The sequence below is a fragment of the Eleutherodactylus coqui genome, chromosome 11 (assembly GCF_035609145.1).
Source record: "Eleutherodactylus coqui strain aEleCoq1 chromosome 11, aEleCoq1.hap1, whole genome shotgun sequence".
NCBI lineage: Eukaryota > Metazoa > Chordata > Amphibia > Anura > Eleutherodactylidae > Eleutherodactylus > Eleutherodactylus coqui.
Genome location: NC_089847.1, coordinates 72,589,297 through 72,602,314, shown reverse-complemented (window position 1 = coordinate 72,602,314; position 13,018 = coordinate 72,589,297). Strand labels below are relative to the sequence as shown.

General features: G+C 47.1%; 1 protein-coding gene across 2 annotated transcripts in view; it reads right to left on the bottom strand.

Moving 5' to 3' along the window:
- LTBP3 (latent transforming growth factor beta binding protein 3) overlaps nucleotides 1–13,018 on the bottom strand; it is a 161,881-nt gene that overhangs the window by 95,989 nt on the left and 52,874 nt on the right. For both annotated transcript variants that reach the window (XM_066582582.1, XM_066582581.1), the window contains exon 5: nucleotides 6,438–6,530. In XM_066582582.1, the coding sequence (XP_066438679.1) occupies nucleotides 6,438–6,530 (93 nt within the window). The remainder of the gene's footprint in view (nucleotides 1–6,437; nucleotides 6,531–13,018) is intronic.

Here is a 13,018-nt window from a genome sequence, read left to right as displayed (position 1 = left end):
CAAAACCATACCCAGCGGTATAAGGAGAATAATAACCTATCCATGAACATTAACACATATATCCCCACCACATGCTTCACATCTTTCTCACAACAGTTTAAATACATATCCACCATGCTCCATGTGACTAACAAGAAATTGCATCATAACACATGGCGCATGCATCGGGTGCACCGGGAAGGACAGTGCACAGCAACTGCAGCGCTCAAAGAGGACAGTGATGCACAGACTGAACCTCAGATCCTGCATTCTGAAGCCAGAGGCCATACATCCCTACACCCCTGTCCCTGGTGCCATCATCAGCAATATACGGGCAGGCTTTACCACATAAGTAGACAGCATTCCTATTCAACTGAATAAACATAAAAAGCACGAAAGCAAGTAATTCCCAGATGGTTACAATGAGATCACATGCCCTGCCTGAAAAGAAGGTAATACTAGCGGAGATATATTTTTTCTGGGGGGCTAGCAATTACACTGGACTGGCCCTTTAAATGACTTGGGGTTAGAGCAGCATCATATGGACATACCATTTGCGCATGCAAAATTTGCAATACTGATAATAAAACCCATTGATTTCAATAGGTTTGTCCTCAACTCCTTTTTTTCATATGCTCGTATGAAGGAGCCCTTATACTAAGATGTTTAAATTGACCGTCTAGGCCTGGACTAACAAAGATGGCTGCCTGACGTATGTATCATTAGTCTAAGACCCTACACCTGCTTTGATTGGCCACTGCTGCCCACATGAGCAGTCAGACCAGTCTTAGGCCCCTTTCACATGAGCGCATGTGTATTTGCGGGATGAAAAATGCTTTTTTTTTTGCGCACATATCTGTGTATTTTACTGTACTTTTTCCACCCGCAGGGCATGTTTATTTGTGCATGGCAAACAAAGGCGCACCAATTGAAATGGCTAATTAGTCTAACTAGATTGACCAGATGTTTAACATAAAATGTTTAAAAAGTGGTGGTTTTGAACTTCTAAGGCCTCATGTCCACGGGCAAAAGAAGAATTAAAATCAGCAGCGGATTCTAACTCTTCTCCCGCACGCGGATCCGCATCCCATAGGGATGCATTGACCACCCGCGGGTAGATAAATACCCGCGGATGGTCAATAAAAGGGATTTTTTTAAAAATGGAGCATGAAAAAATCTGGACCATGCTCCATTTTCGTGCGGGTCTCCCGCGGGGACGGCTCCCGCAGGCTTCTATTGAAGCCTATGGAAGCCGTCCGGATCCGCGGGAGACCTAAAATAGGAATTTAAAAGAATTAACTCACCCGCAGCGGACCGGGAAGGTCTTCTCTTCCTCACGGCCGGATCTTTCTTGCTTCGGCTCGGCGGATGTGCCCGGCGCATGCGCGCGGCACGCCGCCGGCGTGACGAGTTCATCCGCCGGCCGAAAAAGAAGATCCGGCCGTGAGGAAGAGAAGACCTTCCCGGCCCACTGCGGGTGAGTTAATTCTTTTAAATTCCTATTTTCAGCGCTCATGTCCGCGGGGCAGGTGGGACCCGCTGCAGATTCTCCATGGAGAATCCATAGCGGGCCCGATTTTCCCCGTGGACATGAGGCCTAAATCTGCTTGGTTAGATGATTATTTAGAGTGTCGCTTTGTATTTGGAGCAGATATTTATTATCTCTCTGTCTGTCTTTTTTATTCATTTTCTGTCTCTCTCTGTCTCTTGCTCTCTCTTTCTGTCTCTATTGCTCTCTCAATCACTCTCTCTGTCTCTCTATCGCTTTCTCTGGGTCTCTCTATTGCTCTCTCAGTCTATTACTGTCTCTGTCTTTCTATTGCTCTCATTCTGTCTGCCTCTTGCTCCTGTTCTGTCTGTCTATTGCTCTTATTCTGTCTGTCTATCGCTCTCTGTCTGTTTCTCTCTGTCTTTCTTACTTTCTCTCTATTTGTCCCTCTATCACTCTCTCTGTCTCTCTATGCTCTCTGTGTCTCTACGCTCTCTCTCTGTGTTTCTCTATCTGTCTGTTTCTCTCTGTCTCTCTATCATTCTCTCTTTTGTCTGTCTCTATTGCTCTCTCTCTCTATCACTCTCCCTCTGTCTGTTTCTCTATCACTCTCTTTCTGTCTGTTTCTCTATTGCTCTCTTTCTGTCTGTCTCTCTATTGCTCTCTCTCTGTTTCTTTATTGCTCCCTCTCTCTGTCTGTCTGACTAGCTCTCTGTTTCTCTATTGCTCCCTCTCTCTGTCTGTCTCACTCTCTCTTTCTGTCTATCCCTTTCTCTCTCTGTCTCTCTCTATCGCTCTCTCTGTCTCTCTATTGCTCTCTCTCCCCCTGTCTGTCTCTCTATTGTTGTTTCACTATTGCTATTTCTCTCACTGTCTCTCTCTCTATCGCTCTCTCACTCTGTCTCTCTATTGCTCTCTATCATCTCTCTTTCTATCGCTCTTTCTCTCACTGTCTCTCTATTGCTCTCTTTAGTAGAAACACAAACACGGCAGCAGATTCTGGTGCAAATTCTTTCATCCATCCAGCTGTCTCTTTATTCCTTGTATCACGTAAAACAAGCAACGTTTCAACCCAAGCTTAACAGAGACTCATGCAGTGGGTCGAAACGTCGCTTGTTTTATGTGATACGAGGAATAAAGAGATAGCTAGATGGATGAATGAATTTGCACCAGAATCTGCTGCCATGACTGTGTTTCTACTTTATGAAATTTGGAACTTGGATCCGGTCCATAACAGGCGTGCAAAAAGCCTCCCCATATTTGGACTCTTGTGAGTGCTGCTAAGTGTTCGTGTTACTTGAAGTTATCTCTATTGCTCTCTGTCTCTATCGCTCTGACTTTGTCTCTCTATTGCTCTCTCTCTTTCTGTCTCTCTCTCTGTCTCTATCATTTGCTTACTCTGTCTCTCTATTGCTCTCTGTCTCTATCGCTGTCTCTCTCTGTCTTCCTATTGCTCTCTCCCTCAGTTCTCGGTCTCTCTACTGCTCTTGGTTGGGCAGTGTATGGTGCAGCTTAGCAGTGTATGCTGTGTTGCTTAGCAACGCGTCACTCATTCCAGCGCATGCCTAAAGCACAGCAGCGCCGCCCATAGATGTGTGGGAGCCCCTAGACTTCCAATGCATGCTATGCACAGTGTGTATCAGGTAGTAAGAGAAGCGGGGTATTATTGTATCTTGACGCCGCCGGAAGCTAGGGGTTTGACAGAGAAAAGCCCCTGTCACACCCCTCGCTCCCGATAGGGTCAATAGCAGAAGGTCTTGGAAGGTGCTAAATGGCTCAAATGTGAGGCGTAGTATGTGGTATGTGACTGAGCAGCTGACTCCCCAGCGAAACGCCTGTCCCTCGGCCTGCAGCTGTGGCCTCTCAGCTGTCGTCCTCCTGGAGCTGTATGAGTCCGCAGCCTCTAACTCACCTCTCAGGTGGCATATTATCAATTTCTGTAACAGCTCAGCCGTATTCAGCAATTCCAGCAACCTGATTGGTTCTGATTCACAATTCCAGCAACCTGATTGGTTGTTTGGGTTGGCTGATTTAATATGATTGGTTGTTTGGGTTGGTTGATTCAACCTGATTGGTTGTTAGGGCAGAGCTGTTACAGAAATTGTTAATATGCTCCCAGGTGTCCTCCTGCTGCTGCTCTATGCACCCGCAGCCTGTAACTCACAGTCGGCCACCGCTGTAGCCTCCCTGCTCTCCTCATGCAGTGTGCGGAGGGACGCATGTTTGGGAGTGTAGCGTGCCGCTGGCGGCTCCCTGCAGTTGTGCTTCTGTGTGTGTGGACGGCGTGTTTTACTTACGGGAGGGCCGCCGCTGTGTCCTCCCTGCTGTCCACCGGAATGTTACAGATATGTGGGAGGTGGGAGGGGGGGCCGCTTCAGGGCACTGTGTCCTCACTAATAGCGACCCCGTTCTGCACTTTAAGACAGAGCGGGGTGCAGCCTTCTGGTCCGCCGCCGGGGAAGGGGTTTTACACTGGGGCAATCCTCGCCTGCAAACCCGCTCTGCGCTTCAACACAGAGCAGGGTGCGACTTTATGCTCCGCCGCCGGAGAAAGGGGGTTTCAGCTGCCGCAATCCTCATCTGCAGCAGCGGCCCTGAAGACCCATAGCTGCATTTAAACGACTTTCAGCTGCAGCGTTAGGTTACTGGCCTGCAGGACCTGAGCTGTGCAGCCAATCATGTTCAGGGGGTGTCAATCCCCTGTCAATCTTGACTCCACCAGGACTTCCTTGTGGCATCAAGATACAATAATACCGAGAAGCGGTTTGATCATCTTTGTTTGTGTTAAGTGTTCCCTTTTTGTGCTGTGTATAAACAATTTTGCAAGGACATATCTTCACATCAATGATTACAGAATACCGGCATATCAATAGTGGTATTTATGTGGCTTATTTGTTTTAATGTCAACATTGCTAATATAATGGCAATAAAGAAAGTTTATATGGCAGCTCTAGTCTATCACTTGTACCAGAAAAGAAAACTAACATACATACAACTAGGATAAAATTTATATATATATATATATATATATATATATATATATATATATATATATACACTACCGTTCAAAAGTTTGGGGTCACCCAAACAATTTTGTGTTTTCCATGAAAAGTAACACTTATTCACCACCATGCGTTGTGAAATGAATAGAAAATAGAGTCAAGACATTGACAAGGTTAGAAATAATGATTTGTATTTGAAATAACATTGTTTTTACATCAAACTTTGCTTTCGTCAAAGAATCCTCCTTTTGCAGCAATTACAGCATTGCACACCTTTGACATTCTAGCTGTTAAATTGTTGAGGTAAGCTTGAGAAATTGCACCCCACGCTTCTAGAAGCATCTCCCACAAGTTGGATTGGTTGGATGGGCACTTCTGGCGTACCATACGGTCAAGCTGCTCCCACAACAGCTCAATGGGGTTCAGATCTGGTGACTGCGCTGGCCACTCCATTACCGATAGAATACCAGCTGCCTGCTTCTGCTGTAAATAGTTCTTGCACAATTTGGAGGTGTGTTTAGGGTCATTGTCCTGTTGTAGGATGAAATTGGTTCCAATCAAGCGCTGTCCACTGGGTATGGCATGGCGTTGCAAAATGGAGTGATAGCCTTCCTTATTCAGAATCCCTTTTACCCTGTACAAATCTCCCACCTTACCAGCACCAAAGCAACCCCAGACCATCACATTACCTCCACCATGCTTAACAGATGGCGTCAGGCATTCTTCCAGCATCTTTTCATTTGTTCTGCGTCTCACAAACGTTCTTCTTTGTGATCCAAACACCTCAAACTTGGATTCATCCGTCCACAACACTTTTTTCCAGTCTTCCTCTGTCCAATGTCTGTGTTCTTTTGCCCATCTTAATCTTTTTCTTTTATTGGCCAGTCTCAGATATGGCTTTTTCTTTGCCACTCAGCCCTGAAGCCCAAAATCCCGCAGCCGCCTCTTCACTGTAGATGTTGACACTGGTGTTTTGCGGGTACTATTTAATGAAGATGCCAGTTGGGTACCTGTGAGGCGTCTGTTTCTCAAACTAGAGACTCTAATGTGCTTATCTTCTTGCTTAGTTGTGCAACGCGGCCTCCCACTTCTTTTTCTACTCTGGTTAGAGCCTGTTTGTGCTGTCCTCTGAAGGGAGTAGTACACACCGTTGTAGGAAATCTTCAATTTCTTAGCAATTTCTCGCATGGAATAGCCTTCATTTCTAAGAACAAGAATAGACTGTCGAGTTTCAGATGAAAGTTCTCTTTTTCTGGCCATTTTGAGCGTTTAATTGACCCCACAAATGTGATGCTCCAGAAACTCAATCTGCTCACAGGAAGGTCAGTTTTGTAGCTTCTGTAACGAGCTAGACTGTTTTCAGATGTGTGAACATGATTGCACAAGGGTTTTCTAATCATCAATTAGCCTTCTGAGCCAATGAGCAAACACATTGTACCATTAGAACACTGGAGTGATAGCTGCTGGAAATGGGCCTCTATACACCTTTGTAGATATTGCACAAAAAACCAGACATTTGCCGCTAGAATAGTCATTTACCACATTAGCAATGTATAGAGTGCATTTGTTTAAAGTTAGGACTAGTTTAAAGTTATCTTCATTGAAAAGTACAGTGCTTTTCCTTCAAAAATAAGGACATGTCAATGTGACCCCAAACTTTTGAACGGTAGTGTATATATATATATATCTGTCATAAACTGTACTCCTTATTAGAGAAAGAAACTGAAATTTCAGAATTTTTGATATGGTGGTATAATGGGGGAACGATATTTTGATAATTAGTGAACATTTTGAGAGCCATATTTTCTAACATGTATTTCTTCTAATCATTTAAATATCAGGTCCAATGTGTATCAAACTGATCAGTGTGAGAAATGATAAGGGGAACCAATTCCAGCACACTAGTATTATTCCACGGCATATAGACTATTACCTCTTACTTGCGGCACAGTTTATTAGATATTTACCCTGGCAGTGAGTGCTGTTGAGTCTTTTGTAGCCCTGTGGGCAGTCTAAGCCAAGCTCTCCTCGGAATGGTGCCGTTTTCTGAGTTCCAGAATCTGTAAAGCAGCACAAAAAGTTTATGTATAGTATGCAGTAATAGTTAATACACCTCGGTCACCATCCCATCCCCCTCTCTATTGTCTGATGTATTTTACTTCCAACAGCTCTGGAAAATCTGAATCCAAATTCTGAGAGAAGTGAGAAAAAAAGAAAGGGAGGGGATGGAGGAAGGGATATGTATATACAGAGAAAGGGATCTGCGCTCTACTCCGCCAAAACCTGTTCAACCTTTTTCTTTATGGGTGTTGATTTTCAGGAACTTTTTACTTGCACATAGTTTAACAGATGCCGTAACAAATGTAATATCCAGAACTTCAAACTGACAGAACAGAAAAAAGAGGGATGTCAGACAATAAAAAGTACAAGACACAATGGGAACTGAATTCCCTTTCAAATTCAAGCTGCATCCTAATATCCTGAACTGATCCCTGCGGTATTATTTGGTATCAGCCCTTCCCTGGCAGCTCATCTGTACCGTCTCTGACAAGAAACATAGCTTTACTCTTCTCCAATCTGACTTTGTTATGAAGCGAAGTAACGGAATTATTGAACATTTTAAAGTATTTTCATGTCTACATTTTTGCACTATTTTTCACAATAATTGTATTAATACACAAAGTAACAAAATGGTGTAAGTGTAAAGTATATCGAATACTAACATACAAGTGTTATATATATTATGTACAAGGATCATGCTTCCATGCTTGGCTTATTACAGCATTCTCAGCTCCTTCATGTTACATAATCTGCAATTTTAGGTTAATCATCATGTAAATTACATGTTGGCTCTGTTGCTTTATATTCCATCTGCTTCCAATTGTAATTGTAAGGACTGGTTCCCTTAGTTTTGGCCTCTCTGCAATAGGAGACTGCCTTTTTACTCTGTATTTGTGGGATGTAACATTCCATATTCATCCTTTTACTGTCTGGTCCTGGGAACTAACAAATCATAAAGTAGGTTTCCGTTATAAAACCCTCAGGTCTACAGTTAGGGGGGCTTCAGATGACCGTATTTGCACGCAATGCGCAGAGAGTAGAACCTATTGATGTCAATAGATTAGTTCTCATGAATGGTTTCTGCATGCACATTTGATATGCACGCATAAAAAATAGGTCCTGTTCTATCTTTCTGAGTATTGCGCAGCAAAGGCCCCCATAGAAGTCTAGAGGAGGTGCACAAACACACGCACAAATGTGCAATATGCTATCCAATTCAGTAAAAAAAAAGAACACATTGGGACTTCATTAGGCTAAATAGGTTTTATATCAAGGCAGGGGGAAGCGTTGCACACATGTGTGAACATGCCATGCATGTGCCAAAAATACAATACTATGCGCGGATATGCGCAAATCTATTTTGTTCAGTATGTAAATATGTTGCGCTGAGGCATGCACAATTGTGCATTCGGTCGTCTGAAGCTGCCCTTAAAGTAGGTTTCTACCTTTACTTTACTTCAGAGCAATGATCAGCAAATGTAAAGTGCAACTCCGTTATTGTACATCCAAATGACCTTTATTGCTGTTTTCACTTATTCCCTGGTTTTTACTCTCTTGCAGCTGACTGGAAACCATCTACAAACTGCTGTTGCTAGATCCATTATTTCTTATTTTTTTTCACATGTAATATCTATCTGTCTGAAAAACTGGCCATGTGAATAGCTTCATAGGCTACTATGAGACTGTGTGTTGTCCATGGAATAGACAGACAGCCCAAGTATATAACTGTCTCAATGGGCCCTAAGTGTCCCAGCAGTCACACCCACAGATGAGCAAGTGATTGCATATTCCAGCGATCTGGGCTACAAATACTTTTTTAAATGAGTAAGTTTACCAGAAATGTATTCATTTTTTGTATTCATCAGTTAAACGTGATGATTAAGTCCTACTTTTGCCAGACATCTGGCCAGAAGTTTGCTTACACTTGTATATGCTGTGTCAGAGGTGAAATAAAAAAAATATGAGTAAAATGGGAAAAGAAGCATAAATCTTATTAAAGGGCGGCATTATAATTAAAGCTGTTATAAGAAACAAAATTCTGGAGGTTCTAAGAGGGAAACACAAAGTTGTAATCATAAGAGCAGTAGAGGTGAGCGAACACCAAAATACTCGGGTGCTCGTTACTCGAGTCGAACTTCTCGCGATGCTCGAGGGTTCGTTTCGAGTAACGAACCCCATTGAAGTCAATGGGCGACCCAAGCATTTTTGTATGGGACCTATGCTCCGCTAAGGTTTACATTTGTGAAAATCTGGGCAATTCAAGAAAGTGATGGGAACGACACAGAAACGGATAGGGCAGGCGAGGGGCTACATGTTGGGCTGCATCTCAAGTTCCCAGGTCCCAGTATTAAGCCACAATAGCGGCAAGAGTGGGCCCCCCCCCAACAATTTTTACTTCTGAAAAACCCTCATTAGCAAGGCATACCTTAGCTAAGCACCACACTACCTCCAACAAAGCACAATCACTGCCTGCATGACACTCCGCTGCCACTTCTCCTGGGTAACATGCTGCCCAACCGCCCATTTCAGTAATAGTAGCAGTCAAGACAGGCCCCAGTAACAATTCCAAAGCAGCAATATAGGGGGAGCACAGTATTAGTTCCATTTCAGTAGTAGTAGCAGTCTAGACAGGCCCCAGTAACATATCACTAGCAGCAGTATAGGGGGAGCACAGTATTAGTTCCATTTCAGTAGTAGTAGCAGTCTGGACAGGCCCCAGTAACATATCACTAGCAGCAGTATAGGGGGAGAACAGCATTAGTTCCATTTCAGTAGTAGTAGCAGTCAAGACAGGCCACAGTAACATTCCCGTTGCAGCAGTTTAGGGAGATAACAGTCTCTTTCACATTTCAGTAGTTGCAGTATAGACAAGGCCCCAGTTACATTTATGTAGCAAAAGTGTAGGCCAACCCCACATACCTTGCTGTACCATGAGTGCAGGCGAAGCCCATAAAAATTACTAGGATTACACTGTAGGCGAGGGCCCCAAAAAATTGGTGTACCAACAGTACTAAGGTGCCACAGAAAAATTGCCCATGCCCAACCAAGAGGGCAGGTGAAACCCATTAATCGCTTTGGTTACTGTGGCTTAATTTGTAACTAGGCCTGATGGCAGCCCAGTTAAAAATTGGTTCAGGTGCAAGTCTCAACGCTTTAATGAGAATTGAAACGTATAAACATTGTTTACAAAAGTAATATGACTGAGCCTTGTGGGCCTAAGAAAAATTGCCCGTTCGGCGTGATTACGTGAGGTTTCAGGAGGAGGAGCAGGAGGATGAATATAATACACAGATTGATAAAGCTAAAAGGTCCCCGTTTTTTATGGTGATAGAGAACGATGCTTCCATCTGCGGGTGCAGCCTACGTATTGTTTAGGTACCGCTGCTGTCCGCTGGTGGAGAAGAGAAGTCTGGGGAAATCCAGGCTTTGTTCAACTTTATGAGTGTAAGCCTGTCGGCACTGTCAGGTACGCTTATCCGTGATGATTCCCCCAGCCGCACTAAACACCCTCTCTGACAAGACGCTAGCCGCAGGGCAAGCAAGCACCTCCAGGGCATACAGCGCGAGTTCAGGCCACGTGTCCAGCTTCGACACCCAGTAGTTGTACGGAGCAGAGGCGTCACGGAGGACGGTCGTGCGATCGGCTACGTACTCCCTCACCATCCTTTTACAGTGCTCCCGCTGACTCAGCCTTGACTGACACAGTCTTGCTGGGGAGCCATAAAGCTGTCAAAGGCCTTGGAGAGTGTTCCCCTGCCTGCGCTGTACATGCTGCCTGATCTCCGCGCCTCCCCTGCTACCTGGCCCTTGGAACTGCGCCTTCTGCCACTAGCGCTGTCGGATGGGAATTTTACCATCAGTTTGTCCACCAGGGTCCTGTGGTATAGAATCACTCTCGAACCCCTTTCTTCTTCGGGTATGAGAGTGGAAAGGTTCTCCTTATACCGTGGGTCGAGCAGTGTGTACACCCAGTAATCTGTAGTGGCCAGAATGCGTCTAACGCGAGGGTCACGAGAAAGGCATCCTAACATGAAGTCAGCCATGTGTGCCAGGGTACCTGTATGCAACACATGGCTGTCCTCACTAGGAAGATCACTTTCAGGATCCTCCTCCTCCTCCTCCTCCTCAGGCCATACACACTGAAAGGATGGCAGGCAAGCAGCATGTGTACCCTCAGCAGTGGGCCCGGCTGTCTCTTCCCCCTGCTCCTCCTCAGGCTCCTCCCCCTCCCCCTCCTCTTCCTCCTCCTCAACGCGCTGAGATATAGACATGAGGGTGCTCTGACTATCCAGTGACATACTGTCTTCCCCCACCTCCGTTTCCAAGCGCAAAGCGTCTGCCTATTTGCTTTGCAAGGAACTTCTCAAGAGGCATAGCAGAGGAATGGTGACACTAATGATTGCAGCATCGCCGCTCACCATCTGGGTAGACTCCTCAAAGTTTCCAAGGACCTGGCAGATGTCTGCCAACCAGGCCCACTCTTCTGTAAAGAATTGAGGAGGGTGACTCCCACTACGCCGCCCATGTTGGAGTTGGTATTCCACTGCAGCTCTACGCTGCTCATAGAGCTTGGCCAACATGTGGAGCGTAGAGTTCCACCATGTGGGCACGTCGCACAGCAGTCGTGCACTGGCAGATTAAACCGATGTTGCAGGGTCCGCAGGGTGGCAGCATCAGTGTTGGACTTGCGGAAATGTGCGCTTAGCCGGCGCACCTTTCCGAGCAGGTCTGACAAGTGTGGGTAGCTTTTCAGAAACCGCTGAACCACCAAACTAAAGACGTGGGCCAGGCATGGCACGTGCGTGAGGCTGCCGAGCTGCAGAGCCGCCACCAGGTTACGGCCGTTGTCACACACGACCATGCCCGGTTGGAGGCTCAGCGGCGCAAGCCAGCAGTCGGTCTGCTCTGTCAGACCCTGCAGCAGTTCGTGGGCTGTGTGCCTCTTCTCTCCTAAGCTGAGTAGTTTCAGCACGGCCTGCTGACGCTTGCCCACAGCTGTGCTGCCACGCCGCGCGACACCGACTGCTGGCGACGTGCTGCTGCTGACACATCTTGATTGCGAGACAGAGGTTGCATAGGAGGAGGAGGAGGGTGGTTTAGTGGAGGAAGCATACACCATCGCAGTTACCAGAACCGAGCTGGGGCCCGCAATTCTGGGGGTGGGTAGGACGTGAGCGGTCCCAGGCTCTGACTCGGTCCCAGCCTCCACTAAATTCACCCAATGTGCCGTCAGGGAGATATAGTGGCCCTGCCCGCTTGTGCTTGTCCACGTGTCCGTTGTTAAGTGGACCTTGCCAGTAACCGCGTTGGTGAGGGCGCGTACAATGTTGCGGGAGACGTGGTCGTGCAGGGCTGGGACGGCACATCGGGAAAAGTAGTGGCGACTGGGAACCGAGTAGCACGGGGCCGCCGCCGCCATCATGTTTTTGAAAGCCTCCGTTTCCACAAGCCTATACGGCAGCATCTCCAGGCTGATCAATTTGGCTATGTGCACGTTTAACGCTTGAGCGTGCGGGTGCGTGGCGACGTACTTGCGCTTGCGCTCAAACAATTGCGCTAGCGACGGCTGGACGCTGCGCTGAGAGACATTGCTGGATGGGGCGGAGGACAGCGGAGGTGAGGGTGTGGGTGCAGACCGGGAGACGGTAGTGCCTGTGTCCTGAGAGGGGGGTTGGATCTCAGTGGCAGGTTGGGGCACAGGGGGAGAGGCAGCGGTGCAAACCGGAGGTGGTGAACGGCCTTCGTCCCACCTTGTGGGGTGCTTGGCCATCATATGCCTGCGCATGCTGGTGGTGGTGAGGCTGGTGGTGGTGGCTCCCCGGCTGATCTTGGCGCGACAAAGGTTGCACACCACAGTTCGTCGGTCGTCTGCACTCTCAGTGAAAAACTGCCAGACCTTAGAGCACCTCGGCCTCTGCAGGGTGGCATGGCGCGAGGGGGCGCTTTGGGAAACAGTTGGTGGATTATTCGGTCTGGCCCTGCCTCTACCCCTGGCCACCGCACTGCCTCTTCCAACCTGCCCTGCTGCTGCACCTGCCTCCCCCTCTGAAGACCTGTCCTCAGTAGGCTTAGCAAACCAGGTGGGGTCAGTCACCTCATCGTCCAGCTGCTCTTCCTCCGAATCCTCTGTGCGCTCCTCCCTCGGACTTACTGCCCTTACTACTACCTCACTGATAGACAACTGTGTCTCATCGTCATCATCCTCCTCACCCACTGAAAGCTCTTGAGACAGTTGCCGGAAGTCCCCAGTCTCCTCACCCGGACCCCGGGAACTTTCCAAAGGTTGGGCATCGGTCATGAGAAACTCCTCAGGTGATAGAGGATCCATTTTTTCGCACTCAAGGCCGGGACCCGGGAACAGTTCCTGGGAGCCTGCCTGCTCTTCTAAATGTGTCATTTGCTGGGAGGGAGGAGGCTGGGAGAAGGGAGGAGCAGCAGCGAGAGGATTCAGGGATACAGCAGTGGACGGCGTAGAAGACTGGGTGGT